Source organism: Myotis yumanensis, unplaced genomic scaffold, assembly GCF_028538775.1.
Source record: "Myotis yumanensis isolate MYYU_CA2020_CCGP unplaced genomic scaffold, mMyoYum1.0.hap1 SCAF_19, whole genome shotgun sequence".
Classification (NCBI taxonomy): Eukaryota; Metazoa; Chordata; class Mammalia; order Chiroptera; family Vespertilionidae; genus Myotis; species Myotis yumanensis.
The window spans coordinates 21,292,054-21,317,309 of record NW_027223770.1 but is presented as its reverse complement, the minus strand read 5'-3'; the positions used below and the strand labels follow the sequence as shown (position 1 = coordinate 21,317,309).

At 47.5% G+C, this 25,256-nt stretch overlaps 3 protein-coding genes across 6 annotated transcripts in view; 1 reads left to right on the top strand and 2 right to left on the bottom strand.

The window, feature by feature from the left end:
* Positions 1–3,385, top strand: part of UBE3B (ubiquitin protein ligase E3B) — a 35,389-nt gene extending 32,004 nt beyond the window's left edge. For 3 of the 4 annotated variants that reach the window (XM_070399248.1, XM_070399247.1, XM_070399249.1), the window contains 2 exons: positions 272–364; positions 1,301–3,385. In XM_070399248.1, coding sequence (XP_070255349.1) covers positions 272–364; positions 1,301–1,492 — 285 coding nt within the window. In that variant the 3' untranslated portion in view covers positions 1,493–3,385. The other variant, XM_070399250.1, reaches the window with a different exon arrangement.
* Positions 3,386–5,718: 2,333 nt separating this feature from the next.
* On the bottom strand, positions 5,719–21,232 carry ZNF202 (zinc finger protein 202). The gene is made up of 7 exons (XM_070399574.1): positions 21,134–21,232; positions 11,969–12,467; positions 11,081–11,291; positions 10,676–10,764; positions 9,650–9,779; positions 8,789–8,908; positions 5,719–8,261 (listed from the first exon to the last, which is right to left on the bottom strand). The coding sequence occupies exons 2-7, from the start codon at positions 12,368–12,370 to the stop codon at positions 7,168–7,170; spliced, it is 2,046 nt and encodes a 681-aa protein (XP_070255675.1). The 5' UTR covers positions 12,371–12,467; positions 21,134–21,232; the 3' UTR covers positions 5,719–7,167.
* A 2,594-nt stretch (positions 21,233–23,826) lies between these two features.
* Positions 23,827–24,786, bottom strand: OR6X1 (olfactory receptor family 6 subfamily X member 1). Its single transcript, XM_070400069.1, has one exon. The coding sequence runs from the start codon at positions 24,784–24,786 to the stop codon at positions 23,845–23,847; it is 942 nt and encodes a 313-aa protein (XP_070256170.1). The 3' UTR covers positions 23,827–23,844.
* Positions 24,787–25,256: the final 470 nt, after the last annotated feature.

The following is a 25,256-nucleotide window of genomic DNA, read 5'->3' as shown; positions in this document are numbered from 1 at the left end:
GGTGGGAGTTTCACTGTTCCTGAACTCTTCACACATCCTCCACCAGACTCGGCTAGTCATGTCCGCCGGCGTGGATTTCACACGTTTTAGTCTGAGACGAGCCCTTAAGAGACATATGAGATGTGTCCCAGTTCTTGGGCCGAATGTGCCCTCTGTGACCCATCCTGCCAGCCGAACAGCAGTGACTGACCCGTCACTGGAGGAGTGAGAGACCGAGGGCCCGTTTCTGAGGGAGCGCCGGCCCCCTGTCCCGACCCGCCTTGTGTTGCAGTTTGTGACCAGCTGCTCCAGGCCCCCGCTCCTGGGATTCGCCTACCTCAAGCCTCCTTTCTCCATTCGCTGTGTCGAAGTGTCAGATGACCAGGTACCACGGCTGGGGAGGGTCGTGTGCTATGCCAACCACAGGGCAAGCCGCTGGGCTCCTGGGAGCCGTGGAGCAAGTCTGCTGTTCCCCTGGGAGAGCAGGCTGGCCCTGCCGCCTCAGCTCAGTTGGTCCTCTTTCCTCCCTCAGGGAGGAGTAGCTGGAGGTGTTTTTAGTCGCCGCTGCTCTGCCAGGCTCCAGGACTGAGAGACAGTGTGGCAGAGGGTGAGGGCATGGACCTAGGGACTGAACAGGCACAGGCTTGAATGCCAACTCCTCCACCTGCTGGCTGCACAGCTGGGCAGGCTGCTCCGTTTCCTGTCTTTTATAAAGAGAATGAATGCCTTAGGGGTTGTCATCCTCGGCGGGGTTGGTGCTCCAAGAGTAGCCCTTGTTAAGTGTCCCCCTCCCCCCACTCCTGCAGCCTGGTGGCCTGTGGGTGCCACACCTTTCAGGATGCTGCAGTCTGGGCTCCAGATCCTCCCATGGGAAACGAGCCTCCTTGCTGGAGGCGACTGCCCCAAGCTAGTCTGCCCCAGCCAAGCACTGGCCAGGTCGGGGAGGAAGCATGAGGCTGCACGCAGAAATGTTTGGGGACCTAAAGTATTTTCACTGTATTCTGGCTCTGACAATTGGTTACTCAATAATTAGCAGTTCCCCAGAGGCCCCATTTCCTGGCGCTTCCTTAACACAGGAGTCCCCTGTGTCGCCCGAGGAGCGGGGCTGCTCTGTGCACTCGCCTCTCGAGGCTGTCCTCAGTTTGGGGCCGGTCTTGGTGGTGGAGGGCACACTCACAGGCCCAGCCTCCCCAGGGCGGTGCAGCACACCCCGCTCAGCACCCAGCACCGGCCAGGTCCTCTCCCCCGGCCTCACGTTCGGGCACCTGCCCACGCTCCCTCACTAGGCACCTCCAACCGAGGTTGTGCTGTGTGCTTACAGGACACTGGGGACACCCTGGGCAGCGTCCTCCGGGGCTTCTTCACCATCCGCAAGCGGGAGCCAGGTGGCCGCCTGCCCACCTCCTCCACCTGCTTTAACCTGCTCAAGCTGCCCAACTACAGCAAGAAGAGCGTCCTGCGGGAGAAGCTGCGCTACGCCATCAGCATGAACACGGGCTTCGAGCTGTCCTAGCACCCGGCGCCGGCCGCCTGCCTCACAGACTTCTGCCTACCAGGACCTCGGCTCCAGGAGGCAGCGTTGCCCGGGGCCCGAGACCGACATGCCAGGTGACTGCAGCCCTCAGACCCTCTCTATAGCCATAAGACTCCCCTGTGGCTTCAAGAACTTGGGATGCACATGTGACTCTACACATTCTCCAGGTGACACTAATGGGAAGGGGGTGTTGGAAATAAACCTCCAGATTCCGCCAGCATCGGTCGTTTCTCCATACTCCCAGTGGCCTGAAGCCCAGGCCCACGACTGTGGAGGGGTTTCTCTTTTTTATAGTTTGCTCTTTGGTGAGTCTTTCCTTCCTTACGTCTCTGAGTGCGCTGTGCATGCACAAGGCCCAGGCACTCCAAGCTCCAGGCTGGTTTCCGTGACCTGGGCCTGTGTGCACGAAGCCTAATACGTGTGAGACACTCCTGTTTCTGAAAACTACTCAGGTAGCCTCTATGCATCCAACAAAGGCTCTGCCTCCAGCCCATCCCCAGCAGCCTCTCCAGACTCCAGATGGCCAAGACCACCTGCTCCCCAGGGAGGCAGAGGTGCCGCTGGAAGGTCATGAGCACAGGAAGTTTGGGCGCTGCTCTCTTTGGCCTCAGATGCTCCGAGTCCCCAGCAGGCCAGCTGCTAGGGCGCCTCCACTGGCTTGTTCCAGAAAGTGCGTTCACACTGCATCCTGGGTTTGCCAGAAAATGCCAGTTGGCCCTACGAGCAGCTCCGTTTCTAGAAGGTGCGGCTGTCACCCAAAGCCTCCTGGTTCCCGGGAGCAGCTGCCTTCCTCCTGCTTGTTTGCCCGCCTGTTAAGCAGGAGGAAACAAATCTTAGCCAAGGTCCTGCTCTTCTGGGCACGGCTTTACTCAGATCGTAAAATCCAAGAAACTTGGGTCTCGCCCCCGTCCGTCCTCAGCACAGGGAACCCTGGAGACCTCTGTACTCTCAGCTCACGAGGTTCAGGAAATTCACGGCCCCCTGGATTGGTTTTTTGTTGTTGTTTTACTGTTTTCTCTGTCCTCCCATTGTGCTTCTCTATCCTCATTCTTCACCTTTATCATGAGAACTTGATTCTAGATCCAGGGAATTGAGGCAAAGGCCGTGTCAGTGGTCTATGTTGACAACCATCCACCCTCGCCCCCCTCATCACACCCTTTCAGTCTCCCCACCACGGAGACTGAGCCAGAATAGAAGCTAGGAGTGCCTGGTCCCTCGTCTGCTCTATGGAGCGGCTTGGGCTTGTAGCTCCCTTCCAAGCAGCAAACACCTTCCAGCAAGAACCTTCAGGTTGGCGGCAACGTGGGCGAGACCTGTCTCCACGGCTTCTGTGGAGACGGGTGCCGGGTCCCGTCAGCGTCCAGGCCTGGCTGTGCCGAGCCCCCAGAGGCCAGTGTGTGTGTTTTACTTTGATGGAAAGGCAGCAAGGAATTTACAGACAGGAATTCAGCATTTAAGATTTGTTAGTAACCTCCGAGTCTATGGATTTGCCATGTTCTTTAAATGCTCCATTCCTCCGAAGATCTGAGCGTGTATGTACACTGAGTGGGTTTGCGCATTATGCTGGGGCCCACATAACTGTCAACCTGCGCAAAGAAATGGCACCCCATCTTGGTTTTCATCACCTGAGAATCCTCCTGTGTGGGATTGGGTGCGGGTAGTAGTTTCTAAGCATCAACTCTGGGTCTCTCTTGCTGAGGAGGGGTAGTTTGTCATTTCATGTCACTCTTCAGCAGCTGGAAATATTGCACTACCTAAAACACTGACTCTGCTTTCATAGCTGGTGTGCAGCCACACCTTGATGGCTCTTGACGGCTCTAAAACGTTGTGGATTTTTAAAATATAGATAAATAAATAAGTGATAAAATAAAATGGTGTGGGTTATTTTGTTTTCACAGATAACTTATAGATTAAAACGTGATCAAAGGCTTTATTAAACTTCAGCCATGATGGCTGTTCCCCTTTATCTGAAGGAGCGCTTTCCGACCCCGTGTCTGGGAAGCTCAAGGTGGGGCTGCTGGGGCAGAAGCACACGGGCTCTCACAGTGGCAGGAAGACACAACAATAACATAAGAGGCCTCCGATTCTCCTCCTACCCAGAGTTCAGAACAGCGGACAATTTGTCATTAAAGCTAATGTCACCTTCTGTACCACCGGTGGGCCTGTCCCTCTCACCCACTTCCCAGAGGAGCCATCACCCCACATGGCATGTCTTACACAGTCATGTGTGAGAGAGAGATGCTCGTAGAAAAGAACCCAGGCAACTCAAACTTGTGTGAAGTGAAATTCTGCAGCTGCATCTAAACATGCTCGGCTCTTCCCCTTAGTGAGGATCAGACTTGCAGGACACAGCCTTGTCTCGTTCTGTTCAACAAATGCAGCTTTACACTCCGCAAAAAACCCATCTCCAGCCCGCCCGTTTTTCCAATTCCACCTTGTGTAGCTTTTCCCCTCCTCCTCCGTGAGTCTTGTCCTAGTGCCAGTACCAGGCTGTTTTGATTACGGTGGCTTTGTAGTATAACTTGATATCTGGAATTGTGATTCCTCCAAGTTACACTACAAAGCCACTGTAATCAAAACAGCCTGGTACTGGCACTAGAACAGACATATAGATCAATGGAACAGAACAGAGAACCCAGAAATCGGCCCAAGCCATTAAGCTCAATTAATATTTGACAAAGGAGGCAAGAGCATGCAATGGAGTCAAGAGAGTCTCTTCAATAAATGGTGTTGGGAAAATTGGACAGATACTTGCAAAAAAAATGAATCTAGACCACCAACCTACACCATACATAAGAATAAACTCAAAATGGATTAAAGAATTAAATCTAAGTCATGAAACCATAAAAATCCTAGAAGAAACCATAGGCAGCAAAATCTTAGACATCTCTCGTAGCAATATGTTTATAGACCCATCTCCTAAGGCAAAGGAAACTAAGGAGAAAAGAAACAAATGGAACATCAAAATACAAAGCTGCTGCACAGCAAGAGAAACCATCAACAAAACGAAGAGAGCCCACTGCACAGGAGAACATATTTGGCAATGATACTTCTGATAAAGGGTTAATATCCAAAATATACAAGGAACTCATACAACTTAACAAAAGGAAGACAAACAATCCAATTAAAAAATGGGCAAAGGACACTTCTCCAAAGAGGACATACAGATGGCCAAGAGACATATGAAGAAATGCTCAAAGTCACTAATCTGGGAGATGCAAATCAAAACGACGAGGTACCATCTCACACCTGTCAGAATGGTTACCATCAACAAATCAACAAATGACAAGTGCTGGCGAGGATGTGGAGAAAAGGGAACCCTAGCCCTAGCTGGTTTGGCTCTGTGGATAGAGCGTTGGCCCGCAAACTGAAGAGTCCCAGGTTAGATTCCAGTCAAGGGCACATGCCCGGTTGCAGGCTTGATCCCCAGTAGGGGGCATGCAGGAGGCAGCCAATCAATGATTCTCTCATCATTGATGTTTTTCTCTCTCCCTCTCTGAAATCAAAAACATATTTTTAAAAAAGTGGGGGAGTGGGGAGACCCTAGTACACTGCTGGTGGGAATGCAGAATGCAGACTGGTACAACCATTATGGAAAACAGTATGGAGTTTCCTCAAAAAATTAAATATGAAACTGCTATTTGGCCCAGTGATTCCACTTCCAGGAATATATCCTAAGAAACCCGAAGTACCAATCAGAAAGAATGTATGCATCCCTATGTTCATAGCAGCACAATTTATAATAGCTAAGATCTGGAAACAGCCCACGTGCCATCAGTAGACGAGTGGATAAAAAAGCCCATTTATACCATGGACTACTATGCAGCAATAAAAAAGAAGAATCTCTTACCTTTTGAGACAGCATGCAGGGACCTGGAGAGTATTATGCTAAGTGAAAGAAGTCAGTCAGAGAAAACAAGTATCACATGATCATTCTCATATGTGGAATCTAAGTAACAAAATAAACCAATGAGTGGCGTGGATCCAAAGACATGGAAGCATGGACGAGTGCAGAATCTCAAAGGGAAGTGGGGGGAGGGTGGTGGGTGGGAGGTAATAAACCGAAGACCTTGTATGCATGTATGCATATACCCATGGACACAAACAATAAGGTGCTGAAGGCCTGGGGGAGGGGCGGGTAGGGTGGGAGGCAGTCAATGGGGGAAGTAAGAGAAGAAAAAAACCCAGGGAACTTGACTGCCAGTGTTACTTTCATTTATTTCCATGTGCGTATTTCCAAAGGACAATGGCAGACTTGTACTAAAACCAAACCAGTCAACTGCAGTATCATTACTGACCAAAATGAGAATTTCCTGGTTGAGCTGTTAGGTCTGGGCCTTGTTCTTATGCCCATATTCCGCTGGTGTACACTGCATTAAAAAAACAGATCAGAAGAAACCAGGCACAGATGTCTCCCTCTTCTCATGCTTTAATCCCATACCCTGTGCTCCATGTACGGAGGACAGTCTCCCCAGTCCTTGCCACTCCCACAATCAAAGCAGGTGAGGTTCATAGTTATTCAACCTCATTTCCACAGAACCTTTATCAGGCAAGAGAGACCCTTGGGCCATGAGATACTATGACTTAGTTCTTAATTACATGAAAATGAAACCACAGAGAAGCAGACAATGCAAACACGTGAAAGCCATTTACTTTTAGTAAATTCTTCAGGGTCCCAGGTGCTGGGGTTCCTTATGTTCCCTGATACCACAGAACCAGGGTAGGGATCATGGGGGTTAGGTGTCAGGAGGATAGTCTTGATAGCCTTGGCCAGCAGCAACAGCTTTTTCTTAGTTGTTCCACAATCTGATCTCAGATCTCCAGTTTTATGTAAGTGATGTGACCCAGTGCCTTTGTAAGGTGGACACTGTTCCAAAAGGCCCTCCCAAACCCCTGTGGAGAGGGTGGGGTGGGTGGGCAGGCTTGTACCTATGTGGGAATGTAAATGTTTTCATTATGACTTAATTATGCTTTGCAAATCCCTTGGCACCCAAATGCCACATCCCACTTATAGTAGAAAAAGTGCTGGGGACAAAACCAAGAAATTGGTCGAACAGTAGGAAGGCGAACAGCATGAGAACTCTAAAAGGAGAGGATGAAAAACCCACAAGGAAAGAGGCTTCGGACAAGATCCTCCTTTTCAGCAGTGTCTGGCACTGGCACCACTTTGTCAATGGGAATGGAGCACCCTGACAAGGTCCACGTGAAGCAGCTTTGAGGTTTTCGCCCATCAGACACTTCTCCAACCTCTCCCCGGGATCACGGACAGTGCCCGGCGAGGAAGTGATCAGTGAGATGTGTAGTTATCCTGTGAATGGTTAGCAAAGCAATCTGGATGCAAATATCTGGCCATGAGTTCAGGGCTGTGTGCTTTAAGATCCGAGCCCTTACCAAACCTAAGGAATTGTCCTGGGCAACTTTAACTTGAGGCTGCTTGGTCTTTAGGGTATCTAACAGCCTATTTCTGGGAAAATATAATAACCACAACTCGTAAGACTTCTAATTCTCCTACCTCATACTGATGGCATAGAGGCAGGGACACTCCAGTCAAGAAGCCTCAACTCAGGTTGTACTTTGGGCAAAATAGCTCCTTAAGGAGAAGTTGAGAGGAGCAATTTACCTAATTGTGGGAAGGTTATGTCCATCTAGGCAAGTCAGGGAGACTCCCCGGAAAAGGTCTCCCCAGGATGACCAGAGGGCTTCTCCTGGCCTACCCCGGGGTCAGGGCTGAATGCAGACCTCCTATCATGGGGTCCCAGCTGGGAGGTGGTTCCTGAGTGGGTCCTCTGATGCCTGATTAAGTGATAGCCTCTGCTGAAGCTCTTCCCACAGGCAGGGCACGTGAATGGTTTCTCGCCAGTGTGTGTTCTTTGATGCCTGACGAGGTGGTCCCTTCGACTGAAGCTTTTCCCACATTCATTGCATTGGCAGGACCTCACTGCAGCGTGTCCTCTCAGGTGCTTGGCAAATGCGGCCCTGTGGCTGAAGCTCCGCCCACACTGGCCACAGAGATAGAGCTGCTCAGTATCATGTGCCTTCCGGTGTGTCAGGTACTGCCTGTGGTCGCTGAAGTACTCTCCACACTCTCCACACATGTAGGGCTTGTCTCCATGCTGGATTCTTTGGTGTGTTGTTAGCACGGATTTCTGGCTGAAGTTTTTGCCACAAATAGTACAAAAGAAAGGTTTTTCTCCGGTATGTGTCCTATGATGCCTGACAAGATCTGAAGTCCAGCGGAAGTGCTTTCCACACTCATCACATCGATAGGGTTTCTCAACAGGTGTTTTCTCAGCTGGGACCAGAGGGGAGGTCTCATTCAAATTCTTCTGGTTTAGGGGGAATTTATAAGAAGTGCCCAGTACGTGAACCTTTTGATGCCTGGCAAGATGTGAGCTCCGCGTGTAACTTTTGCCACACTCCATACATTTATAGGGTTTTTCTCCTGTGTGAGTTCTCAGGTGTCTAACAAGGTGGGAGTTACATGTGAAATTTTTTCCACATATAGGACAGCCATGAGGTTTCCCTAACAGGGAATGGATAGGTACGGTTTCCTGAAGATTTATTGAACTATTAAGTTGAGAAATATTTGTATCAAATCTTTCATCAAGTCTACCTGGGTCATCCTCAAAGACTATTTTCCAATCTGGAGTCTGGTGGATTTCTGGATCTCCTAAAACAGATGTGTGTAGAGTCTCCAAATTCAGATCTTCTTGCTCAAGAAACTCTTCCTCATCTTCACTCCTATCTCCTGAAGAGATGGTGAGAGGAGAAAATTATAGAAGTAATGATGCCTTCTACACAATTGGGGGGGAGGGGGGGGCGGTATTTTAAAACAGTTCTGGAAGGGCCAGACCACACAGTGAGAAGCCCATATTTCATAACTGTAGAGACAGGGAAAAAAGGAAATAGTCACATGAATGCCTGTCATATGCAGGCACTTTCTTGTTATCTTAAGCTGTGAATAGCCTTAATTTGGACAAATGTTATAATCCTCATTTCACAAATGTGGAGGCTGAGGATCAAGTTTACGTAAACTGCTTAATAAATGGTTTAGCCACAATTCCAAAAGTCCCGATACCGCCCCCCCCCCCCCCCGCCCCATTTTGTATTACATATACCTCAAATGAATGATGGGAGGGGTAAGAGGAGGAAAAGGATAGAAGGATTTGGCGTTTAGAGGGAGACAGCAGTAATGCCTGACATATTGGAAGAACCAATGGAGCACCGACTAAAGGAACTGCCAGCTGCTTTGTGAATCCTCTGGTCTTTCCTCACCTGTGTAGGTAAAAGTCAGGATGTCTGGCTCTTGAGATTCTTGAGGCTCTAGAATATCTGGAACCAAAGGCTCTTCTTCTATAATGTGGGAGATCTCATCTAATCTGGGGATTGGAAATGCTGTTCAAGAGGGGAAATAGGACATTATGATTGGTTAAACAATTCCCTGTGTAAAAGCAGATCAGCCAAGTAAGTCATTCATATCTTTGGTCTTTTTAGCTTGAGTACCTCCAACCAAGTACTGCATACTTTTTGTCTTTTACCTATACCTCAATAATTACACACTGTAAATGCTACCCTCTTTTCCCATATTTAAATAAATAGATTATCTCCAACTTTTATTGTTTCAAAACTCATGCTTACCTCAAATATATTAAAGTGATCTCTCTCTAGATCTACATATAAAAGCCTAATGTGCAAATTGTCCCCTCGGGAGTTCGACAGGGAGTTCAATTGCTCGCTATGATGTGTGCTAACCACCAGGGGGTGGCATGGAATGAAGGCCCCAGCCAGCAGCCGGGGAAAGAAGACCATGGCCAGCAACTGGAAGGAAGGCCTTGATTGGCCCTCTGTTGCTGGCCAGGCCTAGGGACCCTACCCATGCATGAATTTCGTGCACTGGGCCTCTAGTAATATTATAACTTTACTTTCTTATTAGAAGTTTTCAACCATTTTCTAAGCATTTCTCTTCCCTTTATCTTAGAAGGAAATCATTTTACTCAGCTAACTCTTTAATCTCATTGGTGGGGTAGGCATAAGAGAAGTCTAGAACATACAGTCTAAGCTCTAAGCCCCCATAATTTCCAACAGGAGAAAGATCTCTGTGTTCATAACACTCTAGAAACACTTGAACTTCCTTACACAAGGAGACCACAATTCCACAGTCTTCTTCCAAGACATATTCTCCATAGAACTCTTTCTGTGCTGGATCCAGATCATCCCACTGCTCCTGGGAGAAGCATACAGCCACATCCTTGAACGTTACCAATCCCTGAAACAACAGCAGGATTCAATTAAAATGCGAAGCCTCATGGAGCCTCCCATTCTGTTCCTGGAAGGAAGGTCTCTGGAATAGGCAGAATCCACCCAGCAGACAGAAGGGACTCCAATGGGATACTTGGCTCCCTCAGGAAACCTGTGTTTCACCATGTCACTGCTTCCCTACTGGCACGTTCACACTGGCCTGCTACTGCTACCTCGCCTTACTTCCTTTCAGAAGAACTATGTTCTTCCTCTTGAGAATATTGTTTAATTACAAAAAAAGTCTTAAAAGCCATCATTCAATTCCCTAGTTGATGCTTTAATGCTACTTACATTTTGTGTAAAAAGTCATCTTTTCTAGGAAGTTTTCCCTGACTGACCTTCTCTAATCTCTCTTATCACTTACAAAGTCTACACAGCATAAATAAGACTTTTGTCTTCAGCTCCATTAGTCTAAAAGCACAGATAAATTCTATTCCTTTGCCCCCCAGCCACATAGCTTCGCTTCTGGCCTGACTGAATGCAGCCCTTGCAAGAGTACACCATGCAAGTTCAGAAATCATTTCTGCAGCAGTCAGTCATCCTTACCAATGACTGTCAAGTTTATTCCTAAAAACCAAAACAAACCCCCATTCAACAACGTCAAAGTTGCAGTGGAGAGTTACAAAATAATCCCATTCTGTTAGTCCCCCTGGTCAGTGGCAAATAAAGGGGTTTTGGAGCCTGCAGATCCAACTGAGACTATTATAATTTATTTCATTAGATGCAACTTCCTTTCCCCAGCCCCCACAAGTGAAGAACAGAATTTAAACTGACAAAAGAAGAGTGGAAATTGGTGTCCTGTCTGACCCATTGAGTATATGGCTCTTCAAATTCTCTAGGGAATAGAGGGACACGAGGGTGCACCTGTGACAGAGCAGTAAGAAGGGCGACCATCTCTGAGTTTCCAGTGTTCCTCTCCTCAGGAAGGCCTGGGTCCTGGGGCACTGGAACCTCTACGAAGAAAAGAGGGCAGAGGTCAGCAATAGGCAATGCACCCCTGAAACTAACAAAGAGCTGAGCAACCCCCGTCATCTTTGGGAATCAAGGGCAGCTCCAATAACCCAAACACAATCTACAACACTAACGGATGCTAAGGGAATGACCAAGACCACGGCTCTCTAAGCTCAGCCCTAGTCACAGGGACTCTAGCTAGTTCTCTCTCTCAACACCCTGTCCTGTGAGTTATTATTATTATTCCAATTTCCCCAGCCTCGCCGGTACAGAAGTCCACCCCACCCTCCACCCCCACACTCTGCCGGGGCTTCCCACCGCTCTCGTGCAAGGGCTGCAGCTCCAGTTCATGGCACAGGCTCTGCTCTGCTGGTTCCCCCGGATCTGGGCTCAGTGTGATCTCCGCATGGGACTCCTCTGGGGTCAGGGTCTGCGCAGGATCCTGCAGCTCACTAGGTGACTCAGGCTCTGCTCCTGGGTGCACTGGCTCCTCTGACAGGACTTCCTGGCCATGAACATGGGCAGTCACCTGGGAATAATTCCAACTTCCAGTCACCATGGAATCAGGAGGAAAGTCTTGGTTGTCATCAGGGCTCATTTTAGGAGAAGCTGCCAATAGAAAAAAACTCCCAGAGGGACCCAGATGAAGAGGGGAACCCCCAGTTCCATTGGGGCACGCAAGGAGCTGTTATCCTCGCCGGATCAAAGCAGGAACAATCAGACACTGCACTGCTTTCTCGCCTCCCTCAACCATGTCCCTACCTACCAGGACCTCAGTCCTGGCCTTCCCATCGCTACCTGTCCCACCCGCAGCAACCCTCAGTGTCTGCTTCCATGTGCTGTTGACCTGGGCAGAAATCTGTGACTGAGGGTTTATGAGAACCTTTGAGGAAGTAACAAAATCTTCCTCCCAAGAAATTGGAGATTCAACATCTAAAGAAGGGAAAATGAAAGCCACGGGACCCTGGGGTGACGAGGGCCCTTAAGGTAGTCCCTAGGTGGGTGTTTCAAAAACCAGAAAGTCACACTCACACACACAGACACCGCCTCTGCCCCATGGGGCTTATGGATCTAGGCACAACCCAAGGGCAGAGCCAATTAAATTTAAAGGTGATTTATGGGGCCCCGTCAGCCCTACTCCCAAATCCGTCCTTCCAGCAAATGGTCCCCCTCCACATCACACAGGTCAGGACTCCCCCTCCTCACCCACCGCCTTGGTGTCCTGGGTTGGTTTTGCAAACCCTCCACCAGTGTCACCGCCTCCTCGCCACTCTCTGGCCGCTGGCCCCGCACCCAGCTCTGCAGCTCTCCGGGCAGCACGGTAAGGAACTGTTCCAGCACGAGCAGCTCTAGGATCTGCTCCTTTGTGCGCCTCTCTGGCCTCAGCCACTGACGACAAAGTTCTCGGAGTCGAATGAGAGCTTCCCGAGGGCTTGCTGCTTCCTGGTAGCGAAAGCGCCGGAAGTTCTGGTGTGAGGTCTCAAGCACGGGGTCGTCCCTCTGCAAGACAGATTCTGGCCTACAGGTGAAATCATCTTCCAATTTCACCAGTAGAATCCCCTCTTCTTCCCAAAGGTCCTGGTCCTCTGGTTCCAAGGCTGTAGCCATTTTCTGGCTCTGGGCTGGTCTCACACCATCTAGGGCTCACACTGCCATTACCCCCCAGTCTCAGCCTGGGCACCTCGAGGAGTTTCTCCCAAGGGACCTGGGGTAGAGAAGTAGAGACAAACAGTGTAAGCACAGAGTTATGCACAGCGATAGCAGTTCTGAGTTTAATCATAATCTTGCACATATAATACTTCCTCAAGCTATTAAGTCCCCTTTCCCCGAATCTGCATGACCCGTAAACAAATCTAGTTGGACCAGATGACGTATGTTGAACACGTAAGTTCCCCACCTCTTTTCCTGGGCATGGTTCACACCCCATAAAAAAACACTGCATTTCTACTTCACGAGACTTGTGAACCTAAAAGCTAAGTGGCTGGCAGCAAGGACACTCAGAATTACCTGCTAAAAACCGTGGTACTGACCAAGGTGTGTCCTGTACAAACACATTTACATATATACTAGAATGTATATTCTCAGAAGAGACACATCGACGGGACTGAAATAGAGAGAGAAGGTCTTATCAAAGTTCATTCTGAACCGAATCACACCCATTATTCATTTCTTCTGTAAAATGGAAACTCTCAGAGATTTGAGGGGAGGACCCGGTGAGTTAACAGTGGAGAAAGCCACGTATAGTGGCTGGCACACAGGCACCCCCAAAAGCAACTTTTCTCTTGTAAGACATCTTTAGTTGGAAGACCTACAGGCACTCACACCCAAGCGTTCAAAATGAAGTTCACGCATCGGTCTTACTCCCAACCCTCCCTCTTCCTGGAATCCTGTCTAGGCTGGATCATTCCAGTTAAGATTCAACTTTGTGATCCTTGGGTTCAACGCTGATTCTTCCCCATTGCTTACAGCTCATTAAACTGATTCTGCCTCCTACCCTCTGAACCTGTTTCCCCCTCTTCCTTACAGAGACGGCTGTAGTTTGGGCCCTCACCTCTTGCCTGCACCACTGCCGTAACCTAACTGGGTGCCGGCCGTACTCAACTGGGAGCAAAGGGCAACAGAATTACCCATGAAGCTTTTGCAAAACAGTATCACACATCATTTCTCTGGATATTCTGATTCAGTCAATCTAAGCATCTGTATCTTTAGAAGTGCTAGATGAGCTTTGGATGTGCATCTTGGTTGAAACACCGAGGGTGTGAGGGTAAGGTTAAGAATGAGAGCCTTGGAGTAGGCTGCCAGGGTGTGAATCCTGGCTCTACTGTTCCCTCGGTATGAGGCCACAGGCAAGTCCTTATCCTCCTTATGCCTGTCCCCCCATTCATAGAATAGAGGTCATACTGGTATTCATCTAATAGGTTCTATGAGGATTAAATGTATTAGTACCTGTGAAGTACTTAGAAGAGTGATGGCACGCCAAAGTTAACTTTTTAAAAAATATTTCTAAGTTTTAGTTCAAACTGCATCACTCAACATTTAAAAAATAATTTCTTCCCTGGCCAGGTGGTTCAGTTGGTTGGAATGTCATCCTGTACAGTTGCAGGTTCGATTCCTGGTCAGGGTGCGTGTGGGAGGGAACCCATCGATGTTTCTCTTACAGTGATGTTTTTCTCTCTCTCAAATCAATAAAAACCCACATATCCTCAGATGAGGATAAATGATGATGATGATGATAATTTCTTACTAAGATCAGTTCCAAAATCCTTAGCATATGAAGCTCTTCACAATCAGCCCTCAATCTATTTTTATGCTTCACATCCTACCCTTCCCTCTGCCTTACCTGGTTCTAACAAATGCATTGCTCATCTCCCTATAACAGGGTGTCTTTCCAGGCCTCCAGGCCTGCGTGAAGGCAGTTCCTTCTGCATGGAATACCCATTTCCCCCCCCACCCCCACCCCCACGCTGCATGGTGTTCCCACTTCTTCTTGACAGGTCCCTCTTCTCCATCCCCATGACCTGCAGGGTAGGTCCTTATCAGTTCTCCTCTGGATTACTGAAACTGCCTCCAGATGTGAGCTACCTGCCTCCAGGTCTACTTTCAAGTTACCAGGCACAAGAGTGAGTACTCTTGGCAAATCTGGTCCCTATTTAAGACCCTCAATCAATCCTGGCTTGTAAGTGAAATACAGACTTACTTCCAAGTATCATATTTTAGGATGGACCTTCATTTTATTTCCTTTGCCCTCCTCTCCAATCCTTTCAAACACATGCACACGTGTGTGCATGCAAAGCACACAAAAGTCCTAAGTTCTTTGGCTTTTGAACATGCTGTTCCTTCTGAGTCTTTGCCCTTCATTAGGGTAGACTTTATCTTTCAAGACACAGCTCAGGCTTCATGTCCTCTGAGATGATTGCTTTGATCCCATTCCCCCCATCCTTAGACATGGTTAGAAATCACTGTGCCTCCATAGCAACCTGCGCACATCTCTATCACAGTATCGGTCACATCAAATAACCATTTTTAAAAATATATTTTATTGACTTTTTACAGAGAGGAAGGGAGAGGGATAGAGAGTTAGAAACATCAATGAGAGAGAAACATAGATCAGCTGCCTCCTGCACACTCCCCACTGGGGATGTGCCTGCAACCAAGGTACATGCCCTTGACCGGAATCGAACCTGGGACCCTTCAGTCCGAAGGCTGATGCTCTATCCACTGAGCCAAACTGATTGGGGCTCAAATAGCCATTTTTCATCTTTTCTGTGAACCGCCTTAAAGTTAGGGGCTATGCTTTTCATCAATGTCCAATACCTATAATAAAGTGCACAATAAAAGTGCATTTAAATGAATACACCTCCACTTTGAAGTTTTCTTCCCACTTTAACAGGAAGAATCAGCCTTTTTTTCTCCATTATGTTTCTACTCTCTTTTTTATTCACCCAATCGTGTTAATTCTACCTTTAAACTTCTTTCAAATTCATCCATCTCACCTCCACTGCCAGTCCCCTAGTGAAGCCCACTAAAAGGCAGTAATAGAACCCTTTAAAAAAATGACATCACCAGCTCCACCTCACTGGCACGTGACAGGCACGTTGAACAACTTGGTTCAAGTTTTACCACTGGTCTTCCTGGCCATGTCCCCTCCAGACCAAGATGCAGTCCCCACATATAACCGGAGAAATTCTTCATTGTTTAATCTTTGTGCTTCAAACGAACTGCCTCAGATCCACCTTCAAAATTATCAATTCACCCTTAACAGCTGTGTCTATGTGCTATTGCCCATCAAATGAGTTTAATTTCAATAATAAAAATATTATTCATTTTTATTATCTATATCACATTGCTCTTCATGCTTACTTATCCATTATCCTAAAATATCTACTATATACTTTCAGTTTGTTTTAGAGTCCCATATCTCGATGTTCATATGCTAATTTGCCTACTTATTCAATCTGCAATCTCTATCTCATGATTTGTTTTCTTAGGCGGTTTGTAATGCTTAAAATGCTATGCCCGTCCTCAATGATTGAATTTTATATGTTGGGAGCTCGGAGAGCCCTAGGTTATAAAAGTGAGCTCTTTGAATAGAATTTCATTTGCTTCTACCTAAAAACTAATGATTTCAATGATCTTGGATCAGTTTTATGTTAATTTCTCAGTGTTCCTGACTTAAGCTGGTATTATTTGGGCCAATGCCTGTGACTTTCGTCCTACCGAAGGTTATGGAGGCCTACTTCCTCGCCCTTTTGACTTATCACTCGACAGATTTCTAGGGGCAGCTCTTCAAGGCTCCAGGCTGAGAGAGGTTCAATTCCATGGACTTCCCCCACCCCACCAGTTCCCCAGTTCATGTCTCCTTGTTGGAGCACTGATTTTAGAAACCCAAACTCCAGAAGCCTTTATTTTGGTTTCAAATGTCCTTGGGCTGTGGCGGACTCAGCTTGTACTTACTACTCTAGTTTTTATTTCTAGAACCTATACATTTACCTTTAGGTTTTTTTATTTGAAAGGTAAGACCTTTCTCCAATCCTGGTCCAGCTGTCTCTGCTTCTTACTGAAGTGTCACAGCCCGTGAAGACCCTACAGAATCCTACTGACAAGAACGGGAAACTGCAGGCAATGGAAGGGTACTTGCTTCTCTACCTTAAAGTATTGCTATTTGCGGGGGTCATTCTGGAGCCTAAATGACAAGGTCTGTAGTCATATCTGTCTCAAGGAGAGATAGTGACCTATTTAGTAGCAAATAATTTTCAGAAGAAAAAGGTGATCAGAAAGGTTCAAATGATTCTATTTAGCAGACATCGCTATCCCTTCCAGTCTCCATTCCTGTCTTACACTAATTCAGATCGATAACCTAGAAATTTGAGTATGACTGCTTACTGGGTCATTGCAACAGATCTTCTTTCTCATTTGCTCTAGAACAGAAATCAACTAATACAATTGGGCCCTAATGTATTAGCTGCCCTTTTCCAATGCTGTATTGTTCTTTAAAACTAAAGATTAGCCCAGTATGGTCCCACTACTGGAAGATTCTTTTGTTGTGTTAACTGTCATAGACACAAAATGCTTCTCCATGCTTCCCATAGAAGGGTTAGGGCTGGACCCCTCTCCTCACTTACTAGCCATGTGACACTCCCTAAGTCTCATCTTCAAAATGTGGCTCATACCACCTCAGGTGACTGTCCCAATATATTTTGTTCTCTTTTTTCCAACTTTTGGGAAGAAGGCAAGATTTAAATGTTAAGCAAACAGTCTGTTATTTCATCAAAATTACAAAAAGATTAAAATGTAAAGGAAAAATCTAGGTCTGTTTACTGTCACATCAAAAGTGAAGTGTTAAACCAGAGGAGTCCTGCGTTGACAGTGCTTATAAGCTAGGATCAAATAGGACCCTTTTCCAAGGGTGGAAACTGACAGGCAGGATTGAAATCAACTCTAATAAGCAATTACATGCAATCCTCCCAAATCGTATTAGCAATGCTTCTACGAATCAATATCATAGTCCCCTTCCCTCCCTGTAACTGGGAGGGGGCAATATGAGGTGAGCGGTTAGTATACCCAAGAAGTCCCTCAAAAACTTAACTCAAAAGGCAAAAGAAATAAAAGGAAATGAATTCACTGACTTTTGAACACATCAAGTTCAAACTACGTTTAAAAACTATTTTGCCACTTAAAATGTTTTCCTTCTTCATTAGATTCAACATAAAATATCTGAGTAACACGAAGAGAAGTGGCTCAAAGTTACTACAATAGGTTTCAGAGAAACAGAATAAGGTGTAGAGAAGGGGAAGATTAGGAAGAATAAAGAGGTCAGATGGGCGGTGGCGGTACAGCGAAGTCAGGGAGGCTGAGATATAAATACTTTCAACTCTGAATTTGTAGACTTTGTGGTTAGGATCAAAGTGTACAATGGGCATAAAAATGTCACTGAGAGTAAATGGAAACAATGTAAAATAAAGCTCTAAAATCATTATAATTCACTTCATTTTTTACTTGAAATGTGTTCTATAGATATGTACCAAAGGCCCAGGAGGCTGAACAGTGGACATTCTGCCTTTGGAGTTAGATGACCTGCGTTCTACCTCCTAAAGGTGTGTCACCTTGGACAAGTCACATCAACTCATCCTGAAGATGGGGATGATTCTCTTCTTAAAGGCAGAGAGATGGGTCATCTTTTGAGAAACTGTCCAGCTCTTTGCTGGTGAGAAGGGAGGTGTTTTGAGAGGAACAAGGATACTATATGGTTTTATTGAGTACTTGGGCCTTAATGTATTAGCTTAGGATGGTGAAAGGAATTCATTATAGACTTGAGGCAGGCTAGAGGCCAAATATAGATTTTAAGAGTCCAAAATTAACTATGTGGCCATCATGATATTTGTTAATCTCCAACGCGAAGATGAACCTTAGGTAAGGGTGATTACCCAGAGATGGTTAATGGCCTACATAAAGCAGCATCTATACGCCCCAGGTTAAAACAGAACCCAAACTAATCTGAAGGAGGAATTGGGCAGTCAGCAAACCTGACTCCCATCCTGCTAACAGCAGAGTTTTCATTTGGCAGCCAGAGTTACACTAGCTGTATCCAATGAATGACTACAACAAACATGGTCAATGCCAATCACACAACATGACTTAATAAAAGATAACAGGATATTATAAATACAGCCTGACCTGAGGTTTAAATATGGATAATTCAGAACAGTCAATTCAGAAGTCATTAACTAGGTTTTTAGTTTTGTAACTAAAATTCTAGTCCGGACGCTCCCTGCTCCGTCCCCAGATGACCTCCTGGCTTTCCCGGGCTCCCCTGCATATGAGATGCTCAAGGAGGGGACACATGCTTGCTGGACCAGAGGAATCGGAGCAGCGTCAGGTTTCCACTGCAGCCTAAATCATGGTCCAAAGGAGAAGTAATCCCAGGAAGCCTTTCTTGCTGTGGGCAGTTTAGCATCTTTATTTCCCACTGTGAGCCCTGCCCCTGAGAGCAAAGACCTCCTTATTCACTTTCCTATTTCCAGAGCCTAACATTTTGCTAAATATGTGGAAGAAAAGGTGCTCAATAAATGTGTGTTGAATTTAATTAAGCTATTTTCTCTTCCAACTTGAGTATAGAAACACATTAAGAATCAGTGGAGGCCAGCGATTCTGGGTATAAAGCACTCACAGGGACAATTACAGGCATTGGGCATAAGCATTTATTCCAATCTTGCGGGGAATCAGCTACAGTAGCTATATAGTGTTTTACTATGTGGCATAGAATTAGGAGAGAAAAACTTCTTCAAGGGGGTAGGAGGGCTGGGGATGAGTTCATTCCAATATCTCACCACACAAGGTGCTAGGCAGAGAAAGACGAAAAAAAGCATAGGTTCTGACCTTACAGAATTTAATATATAATTAAGAAATATCAGGGGCTTTACATACTAGAGATTCACAGCAAAAAAACTAGTTTATGAGTATAAGCTATATGATCAAAAGAGAAGCGCCTATCAAGAAAAATAAGAAAATTGAGGGAAAAACTTTTAAGTATTTCACTTTCCATTTGGTGTAAGATAATGTAGCCTTCAGAGCTTGCTTGTTTTTAAAGTACACTTTCTTAATTCTACAAATGAAAGAATTCAGACTCACGTGGTTCAATTACCCACACAAGCTCTTATTACTAGCTTCCGGCACAGAAGTACTCTACACACAGGTCTTTTGACCCCCAAACCACTGCCAGGTTTATGTGAAGAAGTCTGGCCACAGGCAGCGGTGCTCAGCGTCAGAAACCCAGACCAGCAGCACCAGCACCTCGGAACTTGTTAGACCCTCGGATTATCAGGGCCAGCCCAGGCCTATTACCAGCAACTGGGGGGCTGGCCCCAGCCATCTGTTTCACAGGCCCTTCAGGTACTCCAGATGCATGCATTTGGGAACCAGTGCCTGGGGCAAAGGGCGTCAATCCGAGGCTTCAGCAGAAAGGATCCAACGTTTCCAGCGTCGGCCAAATTTAAAGGGGGAGGGGATGCAAAGGCTTCAAGAGCCTAGGACCGTTCTGTCTTATGCTCGTTTGTAATGTCTTACGCTCGTTTGTAATGCCCAAGAGTCCCTCATATCCTAGTAAAAGCCTTGCTGTGCGATATAATATACATACAAAGGGAGCAAAAGGGGTACAGCCGGAGGAAGACAGGGGTGAATGAAGATCAGGAGTCCCAGGTGTTTGGTCCTAGGAGGAAAAATTCCCTTCCGCTACCTGGTAAGAGCAGAAAGTTACTCGAGACGCACGGCCACAAACCCTAACTGCTCTGCTGTCCCCCGCGTCCCAGCAACAAAACAAGCCTCCCAGGCTCCACCACAACCTTTCTGGATCCAGGCTCATGCGTGGGGGTGGTTTGGAAGATACATTGAGGGGGGAGGAGGAGGGAGGAGGATCGCCACTAGCTTTCCTTGTGGCTTCTGAGGGGGGCTGCCCTGGGTATCGCCTGCAGAGTGCGGACAGAGATAAAGCACCAGCCTAGCCTCCAAGAGGGACCCTGGGGGGTGGGGGGCGGCACTGCTCCTCAGGACCACGGTGCTGGAAGAGCTGGGTCAAAGAGCTGAAACCAAGGCAGACAGACGGGTTATCAGGGCGCCTAGGCGACAACAGCCTCCGACGCACAGAAAAATGAAAAGTGCCCCCTTTGCGCGAGAACACAGCACAGCCACGGCACGCTCCTAACTTTTAAGTTCAAGCAGACAAAAAGCAGAGGCCCGCACCCTCCTGCCCAGGGCAAGGCGGGCAAGGCGGGCGGTAAGAGGTGCCGATCGGGCCCTCGGGAGCGGGGCGGGGCAGCTGCCGGTGACGGTGGGGTTAGCTCGGGGGCCGGCCACGGAGACAGCCGGGAAGCGCGAGCCAGACCGGCCCCGGGGCCTACTGTGGTCACCCGTGGGTATCCCTGTGTGTGTGCTGGGCCTGGGGGGCGGGGGGGTGGTGGTGGTGGAAAGAGATGGGGTCTGTCCAGGCCGGGAGGAGGCGGGGGAGGATTTCTGAGCAACCGGCGAGGCGAGGCGGGGCGAGAAAACGCTGGGAGAAACCCCCGGGCCCAGACCACTCCCCCCTCGGCCCGGCGGGGGCCGCGCGGAAGCCCTGGGAGCAGCTTTCCCGCAGGCCCCAGGGGCGGGGGGCTGCAAGAAGGACGCCGGGAGCGCCCCCCGCGGCCCGCAGGTTCCAGCTCCGGCCGCCGGGACGCGCGGGGCCACGACGCCTCCCGCGGCCCCTCGCGACACTGCCGCCGCCCTCTCCCCAGGACCGCACCGGCTCCCAGGGTCGGGGGCGGGGCCTGCGACCTCTCCCTCGTCCCCGCCCTGCGCTGCCCCGCTCGGCCCGGTCCGGCCCAGCCCGCCAGCACTCACGGCTCCGACAGCTCCCGGGGCTCCTCCCCTGCCCAGCCGGCTTCTCCCCCACCCACTCCCGGCCCGCGCGGCCGCCACCGGATCCGAGTCGCGCGGGGCCAGGAGGGTCGGAACACGTGGGGCCTTTGCACCGGAAGCGGAAGCTGCCGTCGCCCCGCCTCCTCGCGGCGCTGAAGCCGTTCTAGGCCGTGGGAGGTGTGGTCCTCTCGATGTGCCCCGCGCCCAGGGATGCTCCCAGCCCGGGGATCCTCATCCAAAAGGGCTCGTCCGCGCCGCTTTCGCTCGCCCGCCGCCCGTCTCCGATTTCCTTTTGTTTTTCTGTTTTTGATCTTTATTTCTTTGTTTTGATTGGGATGCCAATATCTCTTTCTTGTTTTTCTTTTCTCCCCCCCCCCCCCCCCCGCCCCCCTTTGAATTGTCTGTCGAGCACTGTAGGAGAGAGCAGCTGGGGTTTGAAGACTGGCCCTTGCATTTTTTTTTTTAATTAAAAAAATTTTAATATTGACATTATTGCAGCTGTTCCTCTTTTTCTTCCCTTTGCCCACCTCCACCCGTGCCCACCCTGTCCCTTGGCCTTCACCAAACTATTGTCCCTGTCTATGGGGTATGCATATATATTCTTCCCTCTTCTTTTTCCTTCTTCATCCAATCACCCCCAACCCCTCCCGTCGGGCACCGCCCAGTTTCTTCCATATAGTCTTGCTTCCAGTTCCATTTTGTTCCGCAGTTTATTTTGTTCATTAGATTCTACATGCTAGTGAGATAATATGATAATGTCTTTCTCTGACTGGCTTATTTTGCTTAAAATAATACTCCCCATAGGTATGAAATTAAACTTGGTTTTCTCCTGCTAACCTGTCTCATGCCAATTTAATTCTTATACCATTCAGAAGAACCTAGGAGGCTAGAGGAGAAATATTTCCTCCTTATCAAAACCATTCTTTTGATGACAGGGTTCTTGATGATATTCATGTCCTTAGCGTCTCTTTCTTTGCCTTCAAATGAGTGATTCCCATGCCCCGCTCTAAGACAGCTCTTCCCTAAGATAAATTGGGTATGACAGTGAGATTACATTTTTACCTCATTGCACTTTTGAATTTTCAATTCAGTACTAAAAAATGCACAATAATCCTTTTTAAAAAATCATAGTTTTAATGGGGTTTTAATGATAACATTTCTTTGCCATTGGAAGAGGGACATATAGAATACTAATTATCTTTTACAAACTGACTCATCTGCGTCATCATGGTGTAAGAACCTTTCATGCCAGATGTCTTGTCTGAGAGCAAGGTTATACCAATAGATCTGCCACCTGCCTTGAGGGACTTTACATGCGAATCATACACGCCAGCTCCAAACTTAATGTAACCTTGGGGCTGAGTTTCCCAGCAGGGAAGCCTTCATGGTTATGTTGGCTCTGAGATTTTTATTGGTTTCCTAGGCACATGGCCTACCGAGGTTGAAGTATAGCAACTGACACAATCCAATAGGAAATTTTCATACAATATCCTCAGCTTTGGGTATTATCTGGGAATAAACAGCATTAGGTTTAATGAAAAATGTGTTTTATGTCAGGATGGACATCCAGCCCTAGCTGGTTTGGCTCAGTGGATAGAGCGTTGGCCTGTGGACTGAAGGGTCCCGGGTTCGATTCCAGTCAAGGGTGCATGCCCAAGTTGTGGGCTCGATCCCCAGTAGGGGGAGAGGGTGCAGGAGGCAGCTGATCAATGATTCTCATCGTTGATGTTTCTCTCTCTCCCCTCTCCCTTCCTCTTGGATATCAATAAAAATATATTTTTTAAAAACCCCAACATCTTTATTTTAAAAAAAAGATGGACATCCACTTAATGAGACATTATCAGATAAAAACCTAATGTATTTCAAGCATTTTTAAAAGACCCTTTGAATTGATTAGGAAACTTTAGGGAACTTCTATTATGAAGAAAATAAATACTAAGAAAATGAGGTGTGGGATGCCTTATACCTTTGTCAAGGAGATGAGGCAAAGGGATTTATTATAAACAGAGCAAGACAGGATTTCTTTTTAAAAAATTTTTTTAAATTGATTTTTACAGAGAGGAAGGGCGATGGTTAGAGAGTTAGAAACATCGATGAGAGAGAAACATCGATCAGTGCCTCCTGCATGTCCCCTACTGGGGATCGAGCCTGCAACCAAGGTACATGCCCTTGACCGGAATTGAATCCGGGACCCTTCCGTCTGTGGGCCGACGCTCTATCCTCTGAGCCAAACCAGTTAGGGCAGGATTTCTTATATTTTAAAAATATGTTACTGACGGTTGTCCCTGACTTGAGTGGTTTCCACTTTCCGCGTATAATTGAGCAAGTCCTCAGTTCTGTCTCATGCACCTGAGGGCACTCGGCGGTTTCCTTGTTAGACAATTAGGTCACATCTCCTCTTTAAGGAGGATTTTTGATTCATTTATATGTAAGGAATGCTTGTAGGAAACCCTAACAATCGTAGTTCGCTTTCACACCTTCGCCTCCTCCACAATCCTCTCTCACATTTAATTTGGTATCTGCATTAAGTTTATTTTTTTATCTTTAATTTCTTTATTGGTTAAGGTATTACAAATGTGTCCTCATCTCCCCATTAGCCCCCAAACTCCCCCCCCACACACACACACACTCATGCTCTCATCCCCCTGTTGTCTGTGTCCATGCATTAAGTTGATGTTGATGTGTCGCCTGTTTTACTCTGCATGACGACGAGTCTTTGGAAAAGCCATTGCTTTTCTCAGGGCTTCTTTTACCTCCTTGTTTCTAATGGTGTAAATGAACGGGTTCAGAAGGGGCGTGAGGATAGTGTTCAGCACCGACACCACCTTATTCATCTTAAAGGAGGAGTGTGCGGTGGGTCTCAGGTACATGAACACGACGGCTCCATAAAACAGGGAGACCACTGTCAAGTGAGAGGCACAGGTAGAAAAAGCCTTCTGGCGGCCAGGGGCGGAAGGAATCTTCAGGATGGTAGACAGAATGGACGCATAAGAAATCACAGTGAAGAGCAGCGACCCTGGGATCACCAGGATGGTTGCCAAGAGACCTAGAAGCTCCAAAGTGCTTGTGTCTCCACAGGCTGCTTTCAAGATGGGACCAATGTCACAGTAGAAATGATTGATGACGTTGTCGCCACAGAACGGCAACTGAATGAGCAGGATCGTCTGGCAAAACACAATGGCAAAGCCCACCCCCCAGGAGCTGAGGGCCAGTTGCAGGCAGAGGCTGCTGGTCATGATGGCGGGGTAGCGAAGGGGCCTGCAGATGGCCAGGTAACGGTCAAAGGACATGCTGGTGAGGATGAAGAACTCAGTGGTGCCCAGGAAGAAGTGGAAGAAGGACTGTAGCAGGCAGCACGGGGTGCAGATCGCTGTTCTTGCCACCACAAAGGTTTCCAGCAGTTTAGGGATGACCGTGGTGGTGTACCAGATCTCTAGGAAGGACAAGTTGCAGAGGAAGAAGTACATTGGAGTTTGCAGTCTGGGCTCAGCCCAGACAAGGACAATAATGAGCCCATTGCCTGCCAGGGTGAGTATGTAGATGAAAAAGATCACGGTGAAGACAGGGACTTGGAGCCCGTGGATCCCAGGAAAGCCGAGGAGAATGAACTCTGTGATGGCTGTGCCATTTCTCATGCCCCTTGATATTCTAGAAAAATAGGCAAAAAAAAAAAAATTGCACCTCAGAACCTCACACTCAAATACAGTTTAAACTAAACTAAACAAACAGAATAAGAATGAGAATGAAAATGAGGAGGAGGAGGAGGAGGAGGAGGAGGAGGAGGAGGAGGAGGAAGAGGAGAAGAAGAAGAAGGAGAAGAAGAGAAAAATTCTGATTTTATTTAAGGTTCTTCAGAACACATGCACACAAAGTAATTCTTTCTTCCTTGTGATTTAGCTTGTTCTTTTCCCAGCTCTTAATGGATTCTGAAAGTACTAAGTACCCTTTATGGGTGTAAAAGTACTTTTTCACCCTACACAGCAATGAGCACGATCACTGTAATGTGGTGGTTTATCTGTCAATAATCCATAAGATTATTGAAAATAAACAGTGTATACTATGGCATACATGACATAAGCCCAGGTGTGGGTTCAGAAGAAGTTAA